The sequence below is a fragment of the Balaenoptera acutorostrata genome, chromosome 16 (assembly GCF_949987535.1).
Source record: "Balaenoptera acutorostrata chromosome 16, mBalAcu1.1, whole genome shotgun sequence".
Taxonomy (NCBI): Eukaryota; Metazoa; Chordata; class Mammalia; order Artiodactyla; family Balaenopteridae; genus Balaenoptera; species Balaenoptera acutorostrata.
This window is the reverse complement of record NC_080079.1, coordinates 49,046,407-49,072,153: the sequence shown is the minus strand read 5'-3', so window position 1 is coordinate 49,072,153 and position 25,747 is coordinate 49,046,407. Positions and strand designations below refer to the sequence as shown.

Below are 25,747 nucleotides of genomic sequence, written 5' to 3'. Positions count from 1 at the left end.
TACACATGTAGCCAAACAAACTTGGAAATTGTAAGGAAAAGCTTTCCTTGTAATTGAAGCTAAGGTGCCAAGGCCCCCATCGCTCTAGCCCCATACTCTCTGTCTGGTCCCCAGTTGTCCTGAAAGACCACGGCATGGTGCCCTTCATCAAGATCTTCCTGGACGATGAGTGCTACCGGGGAGCCTCTCTCAGCATCTTGGAGCAGCTCTCAGTCATCAATGCCGAGGAGTACATGAGCATCATTGTGGGCGCTTTGTGCTCGTCCACTCAAGGGGAACTGCAGCTGAAACTGGATCTCCTGAAGGTGATGTCAAGTCCTCCTTTGTGATGGGTTTCCCATGGACATGCAGCAGGTGATCGGCATTTGCCCATGCATTCATTCATTTAGTTGGTCACTGTATCATACAGGTAGAGTACTACAGGCTGCTGTAACAAATAAATCCCCCATCCTCAACAGCCTGGCACATTAGCGGTTTCTTTCTTACGTACCGTCCAATCAGTGATTGGGAGGAGTGTCATTCAGGGACAGCAGTCACCTGGGCATCTAATCCAGCCATCACACAAAGGAAGGGAGAGCAGAGAAAACGGGACACATTCTTTTTCAGGCCTAAAACTGGTTCATGTCAACTTCTGTCCAAGCTTCTCTGGGCAGGACTCATCTGGATGCAAGAAATGCCAGGAAATGTAGTCCCTAGTTGGGCAGCTACTTCCCAGCCACACTGTAAACTATGGAAGTGGAGCCCAAATTGGTGGTGGCCAAGCAGCAGCCTTGTTTACTTGCCCAGCATTTAGTGAGCATCTACCAGTTACCAGGTCTGATGCAGAGTGCTCGGGACACACAGTTGTATGAGATTCAGCCCTTGCCAACTGGTAGCTCGTAGACTAGGGCTAATATTAAGTAAGCAATCATGGTGATGCAGCGTGGTTATGCCCCAGAGGTTGAAGGCAGGCTGCCATGGGAACAGAGAAGTAGGAGAGACCAATGCTGCCTTACATGTTTGAGGAAGGCTCACAGAGGAGGGAACATCTGAACTGGGAAGAGGAAGCAAAAGGCAGTCAAAGGCACAGGAACAGTGGTTACAAAGGGAGACGTAAAACTAGGCTGTCACCTTTGGACAACAAAGAGAAGCATATATCTTTGTTTTTGTAATATTGCTAATAATCATCAAGTTATCTTAAAACAGTTAAAGATGATAATAAACATCATCAGCCTTACAGCTCTCACAATTTTGTTGCTGTTCCTGCTTTTACATCTCTTTTGTCTTTGCAGGCTTATGCCTCAAAAAAAAAAAAAAATCCCCTTTCTTTTGTTCATGCTGTTTAAGAGAAGAGCAGATGAAAATGCAAATATCCCCCAGGGAACTGACTTGGGGACCTGTCACGTCTATGTGCAAAAGAGCCCCCTATGCAATACACACTCATGTTTCATTATCATGCCACGCTGGATCACTGGTGAATTTTATACAATAAAATTGCTTTATTTTATTGCTTTATACAATAAAATTTGGAAGATGCTCTGACTTTCAAAATTAAACCCTCAACCTTATTTAGCCATGACTATCCCTGTACAAAGCCACTTTACCAGTTAGAGAATGGCATTCAGTTTATTTTACCTACTTTATTTCTCAGCAGAGCCAGTGTCAGGCACTGATGCAACTGTATGCATGTCATCTCATGACATCCTGTGGAGTTCAGCATGGCCAATGTGTCATGAGAATCCCATCCAGAAGTGGCATTATGACCATAGTTATCATGTATTTCGCAGATGACAAGAACCAAAACAGCGATTTAATCACAGGGTCAAAAAATCAGTGAAGGTGATGAAACAAAAAAGGAAAGTTACAGGTGTTTTGAAAGACACTGGAGTCCCATGATTATGTGAAGTAACAGGATTGAGGGGAGCATGTAAAGGGGAGAGTAAGGGTGAGAGATATCAAGAATTAATGACAGTTTACAGCTGGAATGCACCTTAGCTTCATGTGGTCCTATCTTAATATTGGGCAGAGATAGGCCCTGAGAGATTCTAATACTGAATGATGAAGTTGAGTTTGGATCTAAGACTAGTGATTTAAAATCTGGTGATTTTTCCTCTTCATCTTGCTGTTTGTTGCATTTTTTCTCATATGTCTGTGTTCAGCTTAATTCACATGAGCCTTATTCTAATAAGGAACAGGGAAGTCAGCAAGGCAGTTAGGACTTTGGTTTTCTATTGGGTGAATAATTGGAAGCCCTATCTATTTCTAACATTTTCGTATTGAAAGTCAAACAGATTCATGGAGAGAAAAGTTTTGGAGAGCACAAGTGTTTTTGTGTCCATTACAGAAAAGCTCTCTGCTTTGCTCCTGGAAAGTTCATCTTGTTTACTCTATAGCCCAGAAGCACCTTATTGGAGTGTCAGCCCTTGGGTAATAGGACTGAATTTCTAGAATTAGCAATGTAAAGCCATTATGGTGTTTTACAGATTCAATATCATTTCAGAATCACACTATCAAGAGAGCACATCAGGGATGAACACTGTGTAAGCTTATTTAACAGAGCCATACCCTGCACTCAATGTGCTGTCTTCTCCCTGGGTACCAAGTCACTGCTGGGCAGTTGGGAGGGTGCCTAAAGCCGCCATTGTTCTTCCAGGAATAGGGTGAGAACACGTTGCAGCTCCCGTGGGTGGTGGGGAAGGATTGGGCCCCAGAGCCTGTTCCAGCCTTGCCCACCACTGAGTCGTGTGAGCAACTAGCCAACGTTTGCTGGAATCTGATGTGGGATCTGCCTTTGTTCTAAATCACTTTGGGAACCCCTTGGGAAACAAAGATGTAAAATTAGTTCTTTCTGGCTAGATTTCCTTTTTTGGTAGTTGACAGTGGACTCTGCCCAAAGCACTGTGCCTGCAAAGTGGGTCAGATGTAGGATGAGGTGAAAGTGATGGAGGGTGGGGACCTCAAAGGCAGGACTCCCTGCCCCACCACCCAATAAAGGTTTGTCATCTCTGAAGTGTATTCACATCACGGTGCCACCCTCGTTTCCCTTCCCTGAGAATCAGCCAGCTGCTCTGGAGGAGAAAAATCCTCCAGAAACATGTGACTGAAGGCAGTTGCTTCCAAAATCCAGTGGTGCTTCCATACCAATACAGAGGCACATGTGACTTCACCACCTAATTCTGGCAAATGATAACCGAGTTAAAGAATAATGTAAGCAAATGAATTTCCTCTCCATGGCCAGTGGGACCGTGATTGGGTTATGCACAAATTCAGATTGATTTGCTAATATACATTTAGCTGTTCAACTCTGAGCTTAATTGCATTACCTCACCGGTCTTCCAGCATGACACATGGAAAATTATGAGGAATAACAAATAATAGAATGTGAAATAAATTCTGTTAGTCCTAACATAGTTAGCGCTTTGCAGCAGACATCCATTTTATAGATTCAAGCTTGAGGAATACTAACTCAGAGACGATGACATGGTAACTGAGTTAAGGAGGAGAAAATGTGCTTAACGCTGACCTTTCTTGAAATGTGTCAACCCTAGCCTGATTACTTTGACTTCAGCTGATTAAATTTACTCCCTTCCGTAGACTCTCAAGCCTAGGTGATGCATTATCATGCAAAGTTGAATGACAGTAATGGAGACCCTCCTCCCAAGTCCCCCGTTCCTGACAAATCGTTTCCCGAAGTAGTGCAGTATTTATTTTCCTTTATGATAGAAATGTTTCTCTTTAGTTGCTATGAAATTAAGCCTTTGTAATTGGATTTTGGGCTCTTTACTTTATGACTCTGCAAATATGAAATTAACCCCATCCCAAGAAATAATAGAGCAGTCTGAGTTCTAATGAGATTACCCCCATTTTAGATAATGACTCTGAATTTAATAAATCAAACAAAGCAACAATTAAGGTCAGCCATTTCTTTTTTCTCCACCCCTCCCAACAGGAGGAGAAAAGAGCCATCTAGGAATTACAGAGGATAGACGCTCTGAGAGACACAGATCATAAGGAGGACTATTATTGGTTTGCTTTCTTTTTAAAATATCTGCTCTCAACATTCCTTGAATGATGGAGACCTTCTGAGCAATATCTGGTGTCAACTTGGACAACTGGAAGATGGTTTCTTAAGGAAAGAGGGGGGTTTTAGTGGTCATGCAGCACTTAGACAAGTGCTTGTAATCGGATTAGTTTTATTTTTTAATTACTCTCTCTTTTTGGTGTTTGTTTTGTCACGTGTCATGTGATAAACAGAAGAGCTCCATTCATTCCATTTGCCTTGAACAACCTCATAGTGGTTTTAGGAGCCATTGAAAGCACTCACATAAATCTAGACAGTTTACAGTTTAACAGCTTAAGATTTCCTGATGTCTCGGTGATTTATTTATTTTCCATGGCACGAGTCACACTGAGACAGGTCGAGACAGACAATGCAATGCATGCTGTACCACACGTTAATGTTCAGCCTTTTGTGTGGATTATCAGTTGGCAGGAAGAAACTACCACCACCACATGCACTTCAAGGTTAGAGTTCATTTCCAACTTGATCAAAGAAATAATATTTTGTGCGGAGTGAGTTGCTCACACAAGGCAGGCACAGAGGACTGGCTCTAGTGTCCTGGGGTTGGGGGTGGGGTTTGGGGAAGGCAGCTGTGGGATGCAGTTTATAAAGAGAAAGGCCGTGCCTAGTCTAGAAAGCTCTGTGTTGCTAAACCATAAGGTTTTACATTCACCAAATGTCACTATTCTGGAGAATCTGCTCTAACAGTCTATATACAATCTTCTCTTTAAGGACCTGTCTACAAATGTCAAACTTTCCTGGGTTTTGAGCCAAATTCAGAAGTAGTTAGGTCATATCCTCACCCAGGAGGAGAAAGCAGTTGTCACTGCCTAGTCCTTAATGTTTCATTTTTGCTTCTAGCTTTCAGGCAGTCTGGAAAGCCCATATCCCTGAAGTCTATCCCACCACTCTCATTTGATTCCCCCGTTAGTGGGTGGCCCTGATGCTGCTTCTTTTAAAGAACAAAACGACAATTCAATTTCCCCACAGTCATCCCCCTGAGCTGTGGTGGGTAGTCTTTGATCTAACCATCATAAGTCATGCATTTTCTTCTCCTATAACTGGGAAAAAATCAACTGACCCACGTTGGTAAGGATGAATCTTTCTACATCACTCTATATGATAATGTGTCCATTTTGAACATAATTGTGGCCTTCGGCCTTTTATAGATTCTCCTAGTTTCTACAATCTTTGTTTTGTTTTTAATTTCTTGAAATGTCATTGATGGGGCCATGGGAGCACTTTAAGCAGCTCCTTGGTCATCATTTCTCTCCATCTTTGAAAGAGTCCTTGCCTGGGTACATTTACTTAGTCCTGGCTCATTTTGTGCTTCCCTACCCCAAGCTTGGGTTGACTGCCTGCCAAGCAGCTCAGGCTTCATGTAGCAGAATATAATATTAGATAACAGACTTTGGGTGTTAGGGGTACACATTATATTATTTCAGATAAACTCTAGTGTTAGGTTAGGGTTACCAGCATTTTAGAGATAGAGCTGGAAAATTATCTTTGCCCCGCAAAGTGCATGACTTCATATTTCATAGCTACCTGTAACTTTACTGAATTTCGATTTGACTTTCTCTGTATGAGAATTTAAAAATCTAATCCCTTCCCTCCTTTTTTCTGACCCACCAGTTTTCTCTTTGTCAATGGACTTTCAATGCATTATGCTATAGGCTGTCACCCTAAACCATGCACTTAAGACACAGCATCACCCCCCCTCTCTCAAATTGGGAATTTCTTTTTATTTTTTCTCTTTGAAACTTGTTTCAAGCATCCTGAAATTGACTTTAAGTTGTGCCTGCCCAGACAATCCTCTTTCTTGTGTCACTGAACACTAAACATTTGAAAGGACAAAACAATTCAAATCTTCCTCCAGAGCAAAACTATAGGGACTGGCCATTCTCTGGGAAACACGCCTAAGAAGCCTGGGTCTTCGATGGAGTCCCATGCAATTTTCATGAATAGTAAATAACTAAATACCAAAAGTTAGAGGCTTTCGATATTTATCTAAAATCATCCATGCATTCTTCACTTTTAGGTGTGCAACTTTACCACAGAATGAGAACTTCTTAAATGTAGTCCTTTCCTTCCGAAACATTTATTGAATACCTAGTGTATATCATGCACTGGGCTCAATGAATAGTACATTGGAAGTGCTTAGTAAATATTTGATTTTAGAAGGAATTAAAAGTTTGGCTGTCCAGTAAAAATCTCAGCAATCTGGAGAAGGTAGATTGCATGTGTGTTGTAATAGCCTAAACTCCACACACGGTCTATATTATATGCTATATCTATATGTTTCCTTCCATTAGGATTTCTTTTCTCTACGTTAATTTCCTCATATTTTCACACCAGGTTTTAAGTAGATTTGTTTGACTATCTTTCATTTATTAGAAGTACCTGTGCTTGCACAGAGAGGGAGGTAAATAGTAATAAGTTGCTTTATATAGATTTCACTGTGAGTCTCCTTTTGCAGTACAGGAAATGGTTCATTCCATAAGTTTAGCAAATATTTATTAAGTAGGTGCTATGTTACACAGCAGTGAGCAAGCCCGATTTCATGGGGCTTCAATCCAGGGGAAGGCTGAGACAATTTTCAAGTAGCTTCAATACAGTGTGGTGAGAGTTTTGATTGGGGATTTAGAGGTGTGAGCACTCAGCCTGGGATGAGAACAAGCTAAGGGTCAGGGAAAGCTTTGTGGAGGGAGATGCATTTAAGTCAAGATACAGGACTGTAAGTCAACCCTATAAAGCAGCATAGCCTTTAAGAGCAGCCATTTGAATGAAGACACTGAGGCACAACCCAAAACTAAAAGTAAGAGGAATGGTACTGACCTCCCAATGTTTCAGAGTCGCGCATCGGTAGCTCGCTGTTCCTACGGAGTGGAGCGCAGAAGAGCACCCGGAACGCTTTGGCAGGGATGGGTGGGAGCTCAGCGTTAAAGATCTGCCTCCTCCATCTCACTCACTTGTATCTCATTGGTTTCAGTCTCTGCTCCGGATCCTGGAGACCCCCAAAGGCCGTGCTGCTTTCAGAGTCTCCAGTGGGTTCAATGGGCTGCTGTCCCTGCTCTCTGACCTGGAGGGGTCTCTCCGGGAGCCCCCACTGCAGACCTGGGGGGAAGTGTCCCCCAGCCAGACCCTGGACCTGGTCCTGCACACCCTCTGTGCTGTGTCTGCAGCACTGCACCTGGACCCCGTCAACAGTGACTTCTTTAGGAGGACGGGGCTGTTTGAGAAGCTGGCAGAGGACCTCTGCTTGCTGGGCTGTTTCGGGGCCCTGGAGGAAGAGGGCGCTCCTCCGCACTCCTGGGAGGACACAAAGGCCAGGCCATTTGCCGATTTGACGAGTGCGGCTTTTTCCTCTGCCAGCCCACTCCCACCCAAGATACAGAGCTGCCTCCAGATCCTCAGCTTCCTGGACAGCATGGCCCGAGGCACCCTCCACCTGTGCAAGGACCTGAAGGACTCCCCGAGGGCGAGGCAGGAGGCGGTTGTGGACGCTCAGAGTGCAGAAGCCGGCAGTGACCCCCAGGGAAACTTCAAGCAGTGGCCAGACCTGGAGGACAGGTAGAGCTTTGCTGCCTGCTTCCCCAGTCTGTCATCAGTGTATCTCTGTCTCCCGAGTCCTCCGCAAACACCCCGCGCATGCGTAGTACAAACTGGGTGTGAGGAAACGTCACATTGTTACTTATCCTCCAGAGTAGGTGCTTCCGCCCGGCGTTGTTCCAGCCAATAGAACGAGACGGAGTTGGATTCAGAAGCAAAGGAAAGCTTTCTTCTTTTATCAGAGAATGGAGAGGTGCCAGCTCACTTGCTCTCCTGACAGGCCAGGGGTGGGGCTGCCGTTTAGGGATCTAGAGTGGAGGGGGAGGGGGCGGAGATCGCAGTGCCGGGTGCAGTGTCTCTGCCCACAGCTCACCGCCGCCATCTTGAATTGAGTATCGCGTGCAGCGCTTCTGCGCACGATCCACGGGCTGCAGTGTCCCGCGCAGCCGTTTCGCACTAGGAACTCCGGGCTGAGGTGCCTGGCGCGGGGCCTCTGTGTGCAGTACCCTATGAGCAAGTGAAACTAGACTAAGCACAGAAGAAGAGGTGAGACCTTATTTTATCACCTAGATTCCATCTTGTTTTTCCTAGTGACCCTAGTGGGCTTTGCTGGTGACGGCAGGACTGTCTTTTCTTTAAATCAAGTTGACTTTGTCTTCAAGCCCCTCTCCCCATCGCCCACCCCCACCCTGAGAGCTGGCAGAAAACCAATCCAACTCAATACAGGGCTAGGGGATGCTGTCGGGTCTCAGGAGAACCAGGGAAGCTTACCCGTTCTTGGAAACTGAGGGCAGAGCTCTGCTGCCCATAGGCTCACTTTCTTCTTTGGCATCTTTGCTGCTCCTGGGAGCTTTGATGCCTGGGCCCAGCCTCCCTGGTATGCCCGGCGGCCTTTGCCTTCCTAGGTCTTATCTCCCCCCCCACCCTGCCAGGGCACTGCCAGGGTGTGGGTGAGGTCCTTGACTTGTAAGACACAAACAACAGCATCCTTCCCAATCATGGGACTCTTCCTGTTCTTTCTTGCTGCTTCCATTTCCCCTAACAAGGACAATTTCTCTTACTTCTGCAGGCTCATCTCCTCAAGGACCCCATACTTTGATAAACAACCTTTTGCTTTCATCCCTGTAACAGAATTCCACTAAAGCAGGGGAGCACAAAGAACCCCCCACCCCCTTGGAGAGAGAGGGGAAGAACAAAAGAACAAGGCAACAAAATAGTTGGTGTCTTTTTTTCATTCCTCTGAAGCAGCAATGACAAAACACAAATTAATATTTCAGTAAACTATCCTGCCTGCCACCTCTCCAGGTCATTTTGCCTTTAACACCACAGGACGCTCTTCTGAAAGACATTGCACGTGTTTCTCCAAAGAGAGCCCCCTTTGGCCAGACGTTTAGGGGGTTGGTGGTGAGGGGGATGGATGTCAATTCTCCAACTACTGCAATAATCATATGATTGTTCCTGTTACATTGGTTAATCTGGTAAATCAATTAGTTTTCTAACCTTGCATTCCTTCACAATTTGTTCATGATATAATTATTGCTAGATTTGATTTGCTAATTTTTGAAAAGAATTTTTCTTCTTGAGAAAGTTCAGCCTTTCACACTCCTTTCTTGACTATTTTTACTATGAAATTTGTGTTAGCCTCATAAATTGGGCAGTGTTCCCTGTTCTATTCTCTAAAAGAGTTTATGGAAAGATTACTATTTCTATTCCTTTTAAAAATTAATTAATTAATTAATTAGCTGCATTGGGTCTTCGTTGCTTCCTCTAGTTGTGGCGAGCGGGGCTCCTCTTCCTTGTGGTGAGCAGGCTTCTAATTGCAGGGGCTTCTCTTATTGCGGAGCACGGGCTCTAGGCATGCGGGCTTAAGTAGTGGTAGCTTGCGGGCTCATAGTTGTGGCTTGTGGGCTCTAGGCGTGCAGGCTTCAGTAGTTGTGGCTTGCAGGCTCAGTAGTTGCAGCACACGGGCTTAGTTGCTTCGTGGCATGCGGGATCTTCCCGGACCAGGCTCGAACCTGTGTCCCCTGCATTGGCAGGTGGATTCTTGAATCACTGTGCCATCAGGGAAGTCCTACTATTTCTATTCCTTAGCTATGTGGTAGAACTTGCCAGTAAAATCTCAGGAGCCTGACGTTTTCTTGAGAGAAGATTTATTCTTTTTTTTTTTAATCTTTTTAAAAAACAGCTTTATTTTGACATAATTCACACACCATAAAATTCACCCATTTAAAATGTACAATAATTTTTTTTTGTATATTCACAAAAATATGCAATCATTACCACAATTGATGAGAATATTTTTATCACACCAAAAGAAACTCCATACCCATTAGCCATTATTTTCCATTTCCCCTGCCCCTACCTCCAGTCCCAGGCAACCACTAATTTACTTTCTGTATTTAGGGACTTGCCTATTCTGGATATATCATATAAATAGAATCATACAGTATGTGATTTTTTTTTGTTTCTGGATTCTTTAATTTAGCATAATGTTTTCAAGGTTCATCCATGTTGTAGCATGTATCAATACTTCATTCTTCCTATTGACAAATAATTTTCCATTGTGTATATCACAATTTACTTATACGTTTATCAGCTGATGGACATTTGGGTTGTTTTCACTTTGGGATTATTATGAATAGTGCTGCTATGAACATTCATGTACAAGTTTTTGTGTAGATACATGTTTACATATCTCTTGGCTAGATACCTAGGAGTGGAACTGCTAAATCATATGGTAATTCTACATTTAACATTTTGAGGAACTACCAAATCATTATCCAAAGTGACTGCACCATTTTACATTCTCACTAGCAGTGTGTGAGGGTTTCAGTTTGAATACCTTCTTGCCAACACTTGTTATTATCTGTCTTTTTGATTATAGCCCTCCTAGTGGGGGTGATGTGGTATCTTATTGTGGTTTTGCTTTGCATTTCCCTAATAATTAGTAATGTTGAACATCTTTTCATGTGCCTGTTGGCCATCTGTATGTCATTTTTGGAATCTCTACTTAGATCTCTGTCCATTTAGAAAATTGTTATTGTTGTTGTTGAGTTGTATGAGTTTTTTTTAAAATTAATTAATTTATTTTTGGCTGCGTTGGGTCTTCGTTGCTGTGCGCGGGCTTTCTCTAGTTGCGGCGAGTGGGGGCTACTCGTTGCGGTGTGCGGGCTTCTCATTGTAGTGGCTTCTCTTGTTGTGGAGCACGGGCTCTAGGCGCGTGGACTTCGGTAGTTGTGGCTCGTGGGCTTAGTTGCTCCGCGGCATGTGGGATCTTCCCAGACCAGGGTTCAAACTTGTGTCCCCTGCATTGGCAGGCGGATTCTTAACCACTGTGCCACAGGGAAGTCCCTGTATGAGTTCTTTATATATGTTTTGATTCCTGTAGCTTTGTAGTATAATTTGAAATTAGGGAGTGTGACACCTCCAGCTTTGTTCTTTTTTCTCAGAATTGCTTTGGCTATTCAAGGCCTTCTGTGGTTCCATACAAATTTTAGGACTTTTAGATTCTATTTCTGTGAAAAATGTTGGGATTTTGATAGGGATTGCACTGAATCTGTAGATTGCTTTAGGTAATTATGGACATTTTAACAATGTTAATTCTTCCACTACTATGTTAAATAAGAGTGGTGAGAGTGGCATCCTTTTCTTGTTCCTAATCTAAGAGAAAAAGCTTTGTTTCTCACTGTTCAGTATGATGTTAGCTGGGTTTGACGTATATGTCATTTATGGCCATTATTCATTTTATTCAGAGTTTTATCATAAATGGATGTTGAATCTTGTCAAATGCTTTTTCTGCCTCTATTGAGATGCTCACACGATTTGTATCCTTTTTTTGTTTATGTAATGTATCATATTGATTGATTTGCAAATGTTGACTCACCCTTGCATCCTTAGAATAAATACCACTTGATCATGGTGTATGATCCTTTTAATGTATTGTTGTATTTGGTTTGCTAATATTTTGTTGAGAATTTTTGCATCTATGTTCATCAGACATTGGCCTATAATTTTCTTTTTTGTGTGTTGTTCTTGTCTGGTTTTGGTATCAGGGTAGTGCTGGCCTCATAAAATATGTTAGGAAGCATTCCCTTGTCTTCAGTTTTTTGGAAGAGTCTGAGATTCTTCTTTGAATGGTAGAATTCACCACTGAATTTGTCTGGTCCTGGACTTCTGTTTTTTGTGATATTTTTTATTACTGTTTCAATCTCCTTAGTAGTGATCAGTTTATTCAGATTTTCTGTTTCTTCATGAATCAGTCTTGGAAAGTTGTGTGATTCTAAGATTTTATCCATTTCCTGTAGGTTGTCCAATTTGTTGGTGTATAGCAGTTCAGAGTACTCTCTTAAAATCCTTTGTATTTCTGTGATATCTGTTGTAACTTCCTTTTTGTTTCTGATTTTATTTATTTGAGCATTCTCTGTCTTTATCTTGGTGAGTCTAGCTAAAAGTTTGTCAATTTTGTTTATCTTTTCAAAGAACCATGTCTTAGTTTCATACTATTGTCTTTTTAGTCTCTATTTCATTTATTTCCACTATGGTTGTTATTATTTCCTTCCTTCTGCTGACTTTGGGCTTTGTTTGTTCTTCTTTTTCTAGTTCCTTTAGGTGTAAGTTTAGATTGTTTCTTGAGATTTTTCTCATTTCTTGAGGTAGGACTGTGTTGCTATAAACTTCCCTCTTAGAACTGTTTTTGCTGCATCACACAGATTTTGATACCACATATTTGTGATTTTTCCAGCTTTCTTCTTGTAGTTGATTTCTAGTTTCATACAGGTGTGATTGGAAAAGATGCTTGATATGATTTCATTCTTCTTAAATTTATTGAGATCTGTGTCCCAACATATGGTCTATCCTTGAGAATTTCTGTGTGCACCTGAAAAGAATGTATATTCTGCTGAGTTTGGATGGAATGTTCTGTATTCATTTAAGTCCATCTGCTCTAAAGTTTCACTTAAGGCCCGTGTTTCCTTGTTGAATTTCTGTCTGAGTAATCTATCCATTGATGTAAGTGGGGTATTAAAGTCCCCTACTATTATTGTGTTGCTGTCAATTTCTTCCTTTAGGTTTGTTAAAATTGCTTTATATATTTTGGTGTTCCTACATTAGGTGCAAATACATTAATAGTTGTTATGTCTGCTTGATGGATTATCCCCTTTAAATAATGTCTATCTTTGTCTCTTATCTTTTTTGGCTTGAAGTCTGTTTTGTCTGATATGAGTATGGCTACACCTGTTTTTTTTTTTTTTTTTTGGCTGCCATTTGCTTAGAGTATCATTTTCCATATCTTTACTTTGAGCCTATATTTGTCTTTAGAGCTGAGATGAGTCTCCTGGAGACAGCATATAGTTGGGTCTTGTTTTTAAATCTGTTCAGCTACTCTGTGTCTTTAGATTGGTGAATTCAATCCATTTACATTTAGGGTGATTATTGATATATGAAGACTCAGTACTGCCATTTTATCTTTTGTTTTCTGGTTGGTCTGTATTTTCATTGTTTCTTTTTCCTTGATTTTCTGTCATTTTAATTTGGTGGTTTTATATGATATTTTTCTAAGTTTCCTCTTTTTTATGTTTCATTTCTCTGCTCTAGATTTTAGTTTTGTGGTTACCATGAGGTTTGTATAAACTGTCTCATAGATTACATAGTTCTTTTTCTGCTGAAAGTGTCTCATCTTCATTTGCCTATACAGATTTTGTCCTTGTCTTCTTCCTCTGTTATGTTTGTTTCCACAAATTATCCCTTTTTATGTTGTGAGTTTATTACCAAATTGAAGTAGCTATAGTTGTTTTTAATGCTTTCCCCCCCCTTTAACCTTTATGCTATAATTGTTTAACAACTTATTCTGGTAAAGAGTTGCAATTTTCTGATTCTTTCTGTTTATTACCTACTCAAAGTTTTTTGTACTTTTACCTATTTGTTTCAGGTAGAAGAGCTCCTTTCAGCATTTCTTATAAGGCAGGTCTAGTAGTGATGAACTCCCTCAGCTTTTGTTTGTCTGGGAAAGACTTTATTTCTTTTTCATATCTGAAGGATAACTTTGCTGGGTAGAGTATTCTTGGTTGACAGTTTTTATCTTTCAATATTTTGAGTATGTCATTCCACTCTCTCCTGGTCCATAGAGTTTCTGCTGAGGAATCTGCTGATAGCCTAATGGGGTAACTTGTAGGTTACTGTCTTTTTTTTTTTTCCTGATTGTCTTTAAAATTCTTTATCATTGACTTTTGACAGTTTTAATATAATGTGTCTTGGAGAAGATCTTTTTGTATTGAGATAATTGGGTGTTCTATTAGTTTTGTGGACTTGTATATCCAGTTTCTTCCCAGGTTTGGAAAGTTCTCAGCTGTTGTTTCTTTAAATAAGCTCTTTTCTCATTCTGGGATACCCATTATCCTTATGTTGCCTTTTCTAATCAAGTTGGATAGTTCTTGTAGAGTTTCTTTATTAAAAAATCTTACTTCTCTCTCTTCTTCTACCTGAATCATTTCTAGATTTCTAACTTCAAGCTCACTAATTCTCTCTTCCATATGGTCTGCTCTATTTCCAGTGCTTTCTAATCCATTCTTTATCTCATTTATTGAGTTCTCCAGCTCCAGAATTTCCCATTTAGTTCTTTTTAGAGTTCCAGTCTCTTTGGTAAAGTATTCCTCTGTTTATTAATTTTACTCTTTAGCTCATTGAACTGCTTTTCTGAGTTTTCTTGTAGCTAATTGAATTTCTTCATGACAGCTACTTTGAATTCTCTATCAGTTAGATCACAATCTTCTGTGACTTTAAGTTTTACTGAATTGTTATTTTCTTTTGTGATACTGTGTTTTCATGGTCCTTGATGAGTTGTTCCTCTGCTGGTGCATTTGAAGGAGCAAACTCCTTTCTTATTTAGGTAAAGTTTTTTTGCTTTGATTCTAACAGTTCGAGTTCTTAATTAAAGGCCTTTCTTTTTGTTTTTCAGTAGGTGGTGCTATAGCCCAAGTTTTTGTTTCTCTTGAGTGGCCTCCGGCTATATTTGAGAACCAGCATTTTCCACCCTCCAGCACCTCTGCCAGAGGTGTCCCTGGTGTCCTCATTGCCACTGCTTGTGCCTTGCTGCTGCCAGTGTTGCTGCTGTCACTGGCATTTCCGCCTGGGACACTGGGATGGCAGGCACCTCTACCATGTCTGGGGACACCTGGGTCACAGGCACTGCTGCCACAGTGGGGAAGGGGAAACCAGGGTCATGGGCACCTTTGCTGCCTCCAGGGTTGTTGGGTTGGTGGGTGCTGCTGTCATTGGTGGGAGTGGGGGGAGGCTGGAGTTGCGGGTGCTGCTTTGGCTGGAGGGACCAGGGTCATGGGTCCTGCCACCGCTGCTGTCTGGCTCCCTGTGGCTATGGGTGCCATTGTGGCTGGGAGGCCTAGGTGTCATGTGCCACCTCTGTTGCTGCTACCAGGTTCGCTGGGGCTGCAGACTCAGCCGCTGTGGCCAGGGGCCAGGATCCCAGCACTGCCGCTGCTAGTCCTTGGTTCTGCCTCCTCTGTGTGTCCCAATTCACCCACCTTCAGATGTGCAGATGTATGGATCTCTCCATCATCCTGCTGTGTTGGGCAGAGGAAGCTTTCTGGAGTTAGGAATGTTTTACTAGTTGTAGACTGAAGGGGAGAGACAAAGGGAGCTTTTCACACCATCAAGGTGTTGATGTCACCTCTGCAAAGATTTATTTTTGTGAGAATAAATTTCAATTTATTCTTGCATGATTCATAGTAAGTTATTTTTCAAGTTTATTGTTCTCATTTCACCTGTTTTAATTTATTGGCATAAGGCTATTCACAATATCCTTTTAACTCTTTATTCCTAACACTATCATTTGTGTATTCTTTCTCTTTTGCCTGCAGCACCACAGCGTTCTTGGCAGAGGTTAATTTTTTAATGTGTCTGTGAACCAACGTTCAGCTTTTCCTGTCTCATACATCGATTTTCTGTTTCTTTTTTTGTTTTTATTATTTCCTTCCACTTTCTTTGGATTTATTCTAGTATTCTTTGTCTTAATTTAATTGTTACGAGACCAATTTTAAGTCCTCTTTTTAAATATAAATTTCCTTGTAACTATTACTTTAGTTCCATCACACAAGTTTTATTATGTCAAATTTTCAATATAATTTACTGCTAAGTATTTTCTAATTTCCCTTATGACTTAGTTTTACTCTTGAATCTTATTTGAATTATAAATTTCCAAAGTTAGAGTATTTTTGATCATCTTTTTGTTATTGACTTCTAACTTTGTCATCTTGAAACAAAGTGGACTGTATGATGCTAATCCTTTGAAATTAGTTGAGCTTGACTTTGTGTCCCCAGTGTGGTAAATTTTCATAAATATTCCTGTGTGCTTGAAAATAATACACATTTTCCAGTTGTTAGGTTCAATGCTCTATTTATGTCCTCTAGATGAAATTTGTCAATTGTTCAAATTTTAAGATTGTTGGCATATCAGCTACTAAGATATGTTAAATATCTTTCATTATAATGATAGATTTATTAATATCTGTTAATTTTTTAAAAAATAAATTTATTTATTTATTTATTTATTTATTTATGGCTGCGTTGGGTCTTCATTGCTGTGCCTCGGCTTTCTCTAGTTGAGGAGAGCAGGGGCTACTCTTCGTTGCGCTGTGCGGGCTTCTCATTGCGGTGGCTTCTCTTACTGTGGAGCATGGGCTCTAGGCGTGCAGGCTTCAGTAGTTGTGGCGCATGGACTCATTAGTTGTGGCTTGCAGGCTCTAGAGCATAGGCTCAGTAATTGGGGCTCACGGGCTTATTTGCTCCGCGACATGTGGGATCTTCCCGGACCAGGGATTGAACCCATGCCCCCTGCATTGGCAGGCGGATTCTTAACCACTGCACCACCAGGGAAGTCCCAAAATCTGTTAACTTTTGCCTTACATATATCTGAGGCTATTAGAATCAAACACATTTATAATTTTTCCATCCTCTAGAGGTATCAAAGTTTTTATCATTATATGATGACCTTCTTAATCTCCATTGGAACATAACAACTTTATCTAATAATAATAAGGCTACACCAGTGTTCTTTTGGTTAGTATGTGCCTGAATTTTTATTCTTTAAACTTTCTGTGTCCTCATGCTTTAGGTATTTTTCCTGTAAACAGTAAAGAGCTATTTTTTTTTTAATGTGTATTTTAAACTGAAGTTTCCTTGTTTCTTTGTGTGGTTGATGGTTTTTAATTGTGAGTCTTGCTCCAAGATTTTCCTTTTCCCAGACTCCATGCAGCCCATCATTATTCTGGCCATCCTGCCTTTCTGCAGACACAGGAATGCCTCAGTGAGGCTGCAGCTGCCCTTTGTAGCTAGGCCTTGGTCAGATTCCAGGCCTTTCTCTTCTTGCTTTGTCTTGGGAGAATTCTCTTTCTGAGGTCCCCTGATCTCTCTATTCCAGGGGCAGAGGGTTCTCGGAGGAGGCCTCTGTCTTGGCCATCTGGACAGCATGCAGCTTAACTTAGGATCTCAGTGTTGAACCTTGTTCTACTTATCCTACCAGCTTTTAGAGGGCAGGGAAGTATTTGTCAGCATCAAAAACATTTAGTAAGTGGTATTAGGTGATGAAAAGCAATAGTCATTTGTTGAATGTCTCTGGGGACTGAACACCGATGACTTATTTTCATTTAATTCCCTCTCAAATTCTAGCATTTTACCAATAAAGAAATGGAGGCTGAGAGAGGATAAGAAACATGGTTGAAAGTTAACACCTAGTAAGTGATGGAGCAAAACTTTGAACTCAGGTCTACCCCCAAAGCCTCTGTGTGTGCTTCTGTGTATGTGTATGTGTGTGTATGTGTGTGTGTGTGTGTATGTGTGTGTGTGTATTTGTCCTGCTTTTTTCTGGATGTTTCCACAGTAATAGTGATGATTTGGTAAATGTTCTGCCACAATAGACTGAAGTTTAAGGTTTGGGCTCTAACTTGTAGATGGCATCAGGCCTGATTCTTTACAGATAACTCCTGTGTCAAATGTCATCCTGGTTTCACAATGAGTAATTTTTAAATGTACAAGAATCAGATTTCATAAATAGAGTAATTTTTTGGTCATTAAAAGAAATACATCACCCTTGACCTTCTCTAATGGTTAGAAAAGAGGAAGTGAAACCCCAGCCTCTCCTTAGAGAGTCTGTGGGGTAAAGGACAAGGCAGTGGGCTGGGCATGGTGGACGGGGTGCTCATCCATGCCCACCACTGACACTTGGCATCCCCTTGGGCGTGCAACTTGGCTTAGACCTGTCCATACACAGTGGGCTCTGGTCTCCAGAAGGAAGACAGAGGCTGTGGGCCTTAGACTCAGGCCTGTGTGCTCTACACCTTAGTGTTCCTTGGGCCTTTTACTTTATCTCACTGAGCTTTGATTTCCCAATTCAAATGCGGGGTTAATAAGAGTATCCACATTGAGGGGTGTTGTGCGGTGAGGACTGGAGATGATAATGGTGTTAGTTAGATAATGGTCACAGCTGCCGTTTACTGAGCACTTGTTTGCCAGATGCTGTGCTTTGCTTTCACAAGCATTAGGTAATCTATGTAACTACGATTAAGTAACATTTTTCACAAAATAGAAGATATGTATTATATAAATCCCAAAATATATAATGAGATTCCCAAGATACAGAATATTTAATCTCTATGAAACATAACACACTACCCCCTTCGCAGCACGTGTGACACACACACACCCCACGCACACAGCATACACACACACGCACACGCACACACACACTCTCTCTCTCTTTCTCTCTGTCTACAGTGGAGCTCAATAAATGGCAGCTGTGGTTGTGGTTAATCATGCAGACCTTCTCTGGTGTTTACCAGATCCTGCTACCTGGGAAGGATGACATCCTTCTAGGCCAGCCAATCCACAGTGTGGGTCTGGAGAAGGTGGAGAGGGCAGCGGGTCAAGCATTTTTTAAAATTAATTAATTAATTAATTTATTTTTGGCTGTATTGGCTCTTCATTGCTGCTCACGGGCTTTCTCTAGTTGCAGCGAGCAGGGGCTACTCTTCACTGCGGTGCGCGGGCTTCTCATTGCGGTGGCTTCTCATGTTGCAGAGCATGGGCTCTAGGTGCGCAGGCTTCAGTACTTGTGGCTCGCAGGCTCAGTAGTTGTGGCTCGCAGGCTCTAGAGCACAGGCTCAGTAATTGTGGTGCACGGGCTTAGTTGCTCTTCAGCATGTGGGATCTTTCCAGACCAGGGCTTGAACCCATGTTCCCTGCATTGGCAGGCAGATTCTTAACCACTGCGCCACCAGGGAAGTCCCCTCAAGCATTTTTTTAAATCATGGAAGGGTAGTGAATATTGTCAGATGTTTTTTTCCATATCAGTTGAGGTGATTGGTTTTTTTCCTTTGTTTATTAATGTGATGTATTGCATTGATTGGTTTTTTTAATGTTGAACCACTCTTGCATTCCTGGGATCTTAATCATGGTATATAATCCTTTAAATATGCTGTTGGATTTGGTTTGCTAGTTTTTTGTTGAGGATTTTTGCATATATACTGATGAGGGATATTGGTCTCTTCTTTTCTTTGTGTGGCTTTAGATCAGAGTAATAATACAGGCTTCCTTGCTGTTCCCTGAACATGCCAGACATACTCCCACTCTGGGGGCTTTTGCACTGGCTATTCCCTTTGCTTAAAATGCTTTCCTCCTGGATATCTGCATCCCTTTTTTCAAGTCCACCCAAATGTTACCTTTTCAAACAAGCCAACCCTGCCACCCAAATTAAAATTGTAAATTGTTTCCTTCTTACACCCTAGCGCTCTTGATTCTTTCTCTGCTTTAATTTTTTTTTGCAGTAATATTTATCACCTTTCTTCATAATATATAATTTGCTTATTCATTATTTTATTACATTAATATACTATGTTATAATAATATATGATACATATTATACAATACTATATATAGTATAGTATAAATTATATAACAACAATAATTTTTATTATTTATAATTTACCTATTATGTTTACCTTTACTGTCTCTACCCTTCTTCTCACATTTCAGGTATGGGTTTTACTTTGTTTAATTTATAGATGTATCCAAAATGCCAGGAAAATACTTAGGTCGATAAATATTTGTTCAATTGAATTGGATAAATTAACACCAAATGTTAGAAGCACTCCTGGCACCTTAGCCATTCTTCAGGGCTGGTGGTGCCAAGAACAGTCTCACTGTGGGTGGGAAATTCAGTGCTAGAGGCAGGATGTTTGAAAATCAAGTGTTTGTGATTGGGATTAGTCTCGTGACTTTTTCTTTATTACTATTATTTTTCCAATTAACATACAGTAAAAGTCCCTTTCTTGGTGTAGAGTTCTATGGGTTTTAATTCATGTGCAGAGTCATGTGACCATCACCACAATCAGGATACAGGACAAACAGTCCCACCCCCTCAAATAGTTCCTGAATGTTGTCCCTTCATAATGAAACCCTTTCTCAATTCCTAAACCCAGGCAACCACTGCTCTATTCCTATAGTTTTGTCTTTGTCAGAATAACATATAACTGCAAGTACAAGTGTGTAGTCTTTTGAGGCTAGCTTTTTAAACTCAGCATAAGGCCTTTGAGATCCATCCAGTTTGTTGTATCAGTAGTTCATACATTTTTATTGCTGAGTAGTATTCCATTGTACAGATGCAAATATTTTCTCCCAGTCTATGGTTTGTCTTTTTACTTTTAAAGTATCATTCACAGATTGAAATTTAATGATAAGTTTGCCTATATTTACAAAAAATCCTGCTGGGATTTTGATTGGAATTGCATTGTATCTATAGATGAATTTGGGGAGAATTGAAACCTTAACTTTTTTGAGTCTTCCAATCCATAAACATAGAATGTCTTTCCATTTGTATATTCAATAGATCTATGCTTTTTTTTAAAAAAATCAAGGTCTATAGTATTCAACATACAGAGCCAGCACATTTTTTATAGATTTATACTTATGTGTTTAATCTTTTTTGGAGCACTATTTTAAAAGGTATTTTAAGTGTTTCATTTCCCAATTGTTTACTTCTAGTATATAGGAATATGATTAATTTCTATATGTAACTGTGTATCCAGAGGTCACGCTAATTCACTTATTAGTTCTAGGAGTTATTTTTTTTTGTAATTGCTTGGGATTTTCTATGTAGACAATTGTGTTGTCTGTGACTAGTGACAGTTTTATACATTCCTTTCCAATCTGTTGTTCCAGCATGATGTTGAATAGGAATGGTGAGAGGGGACATCCTTGCCTTGTTCTTAATCGGCGTGTTTCTCCTTGGGTTTCTCCTGCCTGGGACTCTCTGTGATTCCTGGACTTGCGTGGCTATTTCCTTTCCTACGTTAGGGATGTTTTCGACTATAATCTCTTCAAAAATTTCCCCAGGTTCTTTCTCTCTCTCTTCTCCTCCTGGGACCCCTATAATGCAAATGTTGTTGCGTTTAATGTTGTCCCAGAGGTCTCTTAGGCTGTCTTCATTTCTTTTCACTTCTTTTTCTTTATTCTGCTCAGTGGCAGTGAATTCCACTATTCTGTCTCCCAGGTCACTTATGCGTTCTTCTGTCTCAGTTATTCTGCTATTGATTCCTTCTAGTGTGTTTTTCGTTTCAGTTATTGTATTGTTCATCTTTGTTTGTTTGTTCTTTAATTCTTCTAGGTCTTTGTTAAACATTTCTTGCATCTTCTCGATCTGTGCCTCCATTCTGTTTCTGAGGTCCTGGATCATCTTCACTATCATTATTCTGAATTCTTTTGGTGGAAGGTTGCCTATCTCCACTTCATTTAGTTGTTTTTCTGGCATTTTATCTTGTACATAGTCCTCTGCCTTTTCATTTTGTCGATCTTTCTGTGACTGTGGTTTTCCTTCCACAGGCTGCAGGATTGTAATTCTTCTTGCTTCTGCTATCTGCCCTCTGGTGGATGAGGCTATCTAAGAGGCTTGTGCAAGCTTCCTGATGAGAGGGACTGGTGATGGGTAGAGCTGGGTGTTGCTCTGGTGGGCAGAGCTCAGTAACAGTTTAATCTGCTTGTTTGATGATGGGTGGGGCTGAGTTCCCTCCCTGTTGGTTGTTTGGCCTGAGGCAACCCAGCACTGGAGGCTACAGGCTCTTTGGTGGGGCTAATGGCAGACTCTGGGAGGGCTCATGGAGTAGTTCCCAGAGCTTCTGCTGCCAGTGTCCTTGTCCCCGTGGTGAGCCACAGCCACGTCCTGCCTCTGCAGGAGATCCTCCAACACTAGCAGGTAGGTCTGGTTTTGTCTCCAATGGGGTCACTGCTCCTTCCCCCTAGGTCCTGATGCGCACACTGCTTTGTGCATGCCCCCCAAGAGTGGAGTCTCTGTTTCCCCCAGTCCTGTTGAAGTCCTGCAATCAAATCCCGCTAGCCTTCAAAGTCTGATTCTCTGGGAATTCCTCCTCCTGTTGCCAGAGCCCCAGGTTGGGAAGCCTGACGTGGAGCTCAGAACCTTCACTCCAGTGGGTGGACTTCTGTGGTATAAGTGTTCTCCAGTTTGTGAGTCACCCACCCAGCAGTTATGGGATTTGATTTTATTGTGATTGCGCCCCTCCTGCCATCTCATTGCAGCTTCTCCTTTGTCTCTGGATGTGGGGTATCTTTTTTGGTGAGTTCCAGTGTCTTCCTGTCGATGATTGTTCAGCAGTTAGTTGTGATTCCGGTGCTCTCACAAGAGGGAGTGAGCGCATGTCCTTCTACTCTGCCATCTTGAACCAACTTTCTAGTCCTTAATTTTATTATTTATTTATTTATTTATTTTTTGGCTGCATTGGGTCTTCGTTGCTGCGTGCAGGCTTTCTCTAGTTGTGGTGAGTAGGGGCTACTCTTCATTGCGGTGCACGGGCTTTTCATTGTGGTGGCTTCTCTTTGTTGTGGAGCATGGGCTCTAGGTATGCGGGCCTCAGTAGTTGTGGCTCACAGGCTTAGTTGCTCTGCGGCATGTGGGATCTTCCCAGACCAGGGCTCGAACCTGAGTCCCCTTCATTGGCAGGCGGATTTTTAACCACTGTGTCACCAGGGAAGTCCCTGTATTGGCTGATATTTGAATAGTGAACCAGCCTTGCATTTGTGGGATAAGGCAAATCGGCCGTAGTGCCTTATTTATTTTATATATAGTTATATTTGATTTCCAGTAGTTTATTGAGGATTTTTGCACCTATTTTTCTAGGACATGTTGGCAGGTAGTTTTCTTTTCTTATACTGGCTTTGTCTGCTTTTGATATCAGAGTAATTCTGGTCTCATAAAATGCATTGGGAAGTGTTCTCTTGTTTATTTTGAAAGAAGTTGTATAGAATTGGTGTTATCTTTTAAATGTATGGTAGAATTCACCAGTGGAAACATCTGAGGCTGGAGTTTTCTCTGTGGAAAGGTTTTAAACTACATATTCAGTCTTTGTGATAGCTATAAACTGTCCTGGTTATTTATTTCTTCTTGCTTACTTTTGGTAGTTTGTGACTTTAAGGGAACTGGTCCATTTTATCTAAGTTGTCAGATTTGTGTGCACAGAGTTATTTGTAGTATTTTCTTTTCCTTTCTGTGGGGTGTGTAGTGGTATTCTCTCTTTCATTTCTGATGTTGGTAATTTGTGTCTTTTTCTGTCTTTGCTAGCTTAGGGAGTGGTTTTTCAATTTTTAAAACTTCTTCAGACTTCTTCCTGAGCAGTTCTCAAAGCCTTTGGAATGTGGTTTAGGGTCAGATCGACACATGTGCAGCTCAGAATTGAGCTCAGAGGTTGATACACAACTTAATGGTTTCACTTTCTTAAGTCTCCTCCTCTTCATCATCTTCCCAACACTTTCTGGCTCCCTGGGATCCCTTCCTTCTCCTCTGTCTGGAAAGCTGGAGCTTTAGTTTCTCTGCTCTGCCATGCACTTCCCACCATTGCATCTGTCTCTGGGGCCAAGCAGGGAGAGCAAAAAGAGAGACAAAAACATTGGGGATTTTGCCCAACTCTTGGGACCAGAGTTCCTCTGGTCAGAGAGAAGGGGTCCCCTCCCCGAGAATTTCAGATGCCTGCCTGGTCACTGCTGCTGCTGTGTGGTATCTTGGAGGCTGAGGTGAGAAAGAATGGAGAAACCCAACAAAGAAAATTCCAGGGATTTTCCTCCACTCTCTGGGCCCTGTTGGAGCCTCATTCCCCACTCCTTAGACTAGAAATAGAGCCTTCTCTTGGAGGCTGTGTCTGTCCTGTCCACACGTGGTGCACGGTTCTTACTCCTTGTAAGCCCATTCCGGGAGATGCTGGAGGGGGAAGCCCCAGGAAACATGTTACCGGTTGCATGGTGCTTTGGGTTTGGTTTCCTGCTTTGCTACCGTTTACTTTTCAGAGTCCTCAGAGAGCTGCTCATGTGTTCTATCTGGGTTTTTAGTTTAATTCAGTGTGTAGGACAGAGTAGAGTGTGCTTACACCATCTTGAAGGGATCCAGACATGGTCCTGTGTGTGTTTGTTTGATATAAAATGAGAGCTTCTCCACCTCCCACATATCTGGAGAGAGGGTAGAGGCCCAGGGAACTAACTTCCGTTAAGCATCTGCTCTGTGCCGGGCACTGTGCCTTAGTACACAGCGCCATTATTCTATGACTCTACGCGGAAAGTATGGCATTGTTAGCTCCATTGTGCAGTTGGGGGAAGTTAGGCTCAGATTAATTAGTTCAAGGTCATATAATTAAGTGGTAGGCTGCAGTTATATATCATGGCCTGTCTTAGAAAGATCCAGAAAGTTCTGTGGAAAGCAGAAGAGAAGGCTTAAATCTGATGTCCTGCTTCCCTCTCTCTGCAGGACGGATGAAGGTGATGCTGTGATCATGCACCCCGGGATCCTGTGCATCATGGTGAGGCTGCTGCCTCAGTTGTACCATGAAGATCACCCTCAGGTACTTGTTGTGAACACATGAGTTTGTCTTTTTCACGTGACTGATCTTTTACGCTCCTCTGGCCAGAGACTCCCTTTCCCTTTTTGCTTTTGCCTTCAGTCCCCTGTATGAACAGAGCCTCCTTCATGAAGTGCCTCCTGCAGGGGAGTATCAGTGGGTCTGAGACCCTTGATTGAGTTCCACCCACCCTTCCATGGCCACTCAAAACAGATTGTTCCTGTTGGTGATGTGACCTTCTAAAAACAACAGCCAAACAAAAACTGAATGAAATGATTTACCTTCATGAGGCAAGTCCCATATAAGTGCTACATATAGTGCTGGGCATTGGTGGGACCAGAAGTCCTCTGCTTCCCATTAATTTATCCATTGCTTGGATATTGGCTGTGACCCTGGCTCGGTGCTCTATGTAGGACATGCAGGGCTAACAGGATGAGAACTGAGCACTGTCCAAGGAGCCCACATCTGTGGTGGGGACTGGGAGGTGGTGGTGGGGCAGACAGACTAAGTAAATAAGCTCACAAATGAATATACAATTACAAATTGTCACAAGTGATATTAAGGGAAAAAAATGGGTGCTGACAGAGAATAATGGGAATGGAAGTGAGGGGGAAGACCTAATTAAATCTAATTTAGATGAAGGTGTGGATGTCAGGGAAGCCATCTCTTAGATGGTGACATTGAAGCAGAGCCCTGAAAGATGAGTAGCAATTAAGCAGGTGGGAAGGAGCCTGCTGCAGGTGTCTGGGGTGGGAGCAAAGCGGGAGAGCTGGAAATGTGCCCGATGGGGCAGGCGGAGGAAGGCTGCCGCCCTGACAAGCGTGGGGTTTTATCCCAAGGGCACACGAAGTCTCTCTCAAGTGAATGGAGGGGGGCATCATCAGGGTTTTTGTATTAAAAATCTCTTTTGTTGCATGGAGGGTGGCCTGGGAGTGGGGCCGTGTGGAAGAGAATGGGGACAGCAGTTAGGAAGCCATGTCCACAGTCTGGTAGCACATGGTGGTAGCTTGATTACGGTGGCGTTTGTGGGAAAGTGTGTAGAGCAAGGAGTCAAGAGACCTGTTGGGAGATAGAATCAAGGCCCTGAGATGAACGGGGTGCAGGAAGCGGGAAGAGGGGGGAGTCAAGGTGGCTCTTAGCTCCTGTCCTGGCAGCACTGACGGCCCCACTGCAGCGAGGCGCGCTTGTACCGGCGAAAGCAACAGAACGAGGCAGATTCTCAGGAAGTGCTCTCAATTTAGAGAGTATGTTCTCTAGAGGT

General features: G+C 42.1%; 1 protein-coding gene across 1 annotated transcript in view; it reads left to right on the top strand.

Moving 5' to 3' along the window:
* The window catches only part of WDFY4 (WDFY family member 4), a 254,300-nt gene that overhangs the window by 28,646 nt on the left and 199,907 nt on the right, over positions 1 to 25,747 (top strand). The window contains exons 11-13 of the mRNA XM_007178732.2: positions 115 to 305; positions 7,029 to 7,609; positions 24,396 to 24,489. Coding sequence (XP_007178794.2) covers positions 115 to 305; positions 7,029 to 7,609; positions 24,396 to 24,489 — 866 coding nt within the window. The remainder of the gene's footprint in view (positions 1 to 114; positions 306 to 7,028; positions 7,610 to 24,395; positions 24,490 to 25,747) is intronic.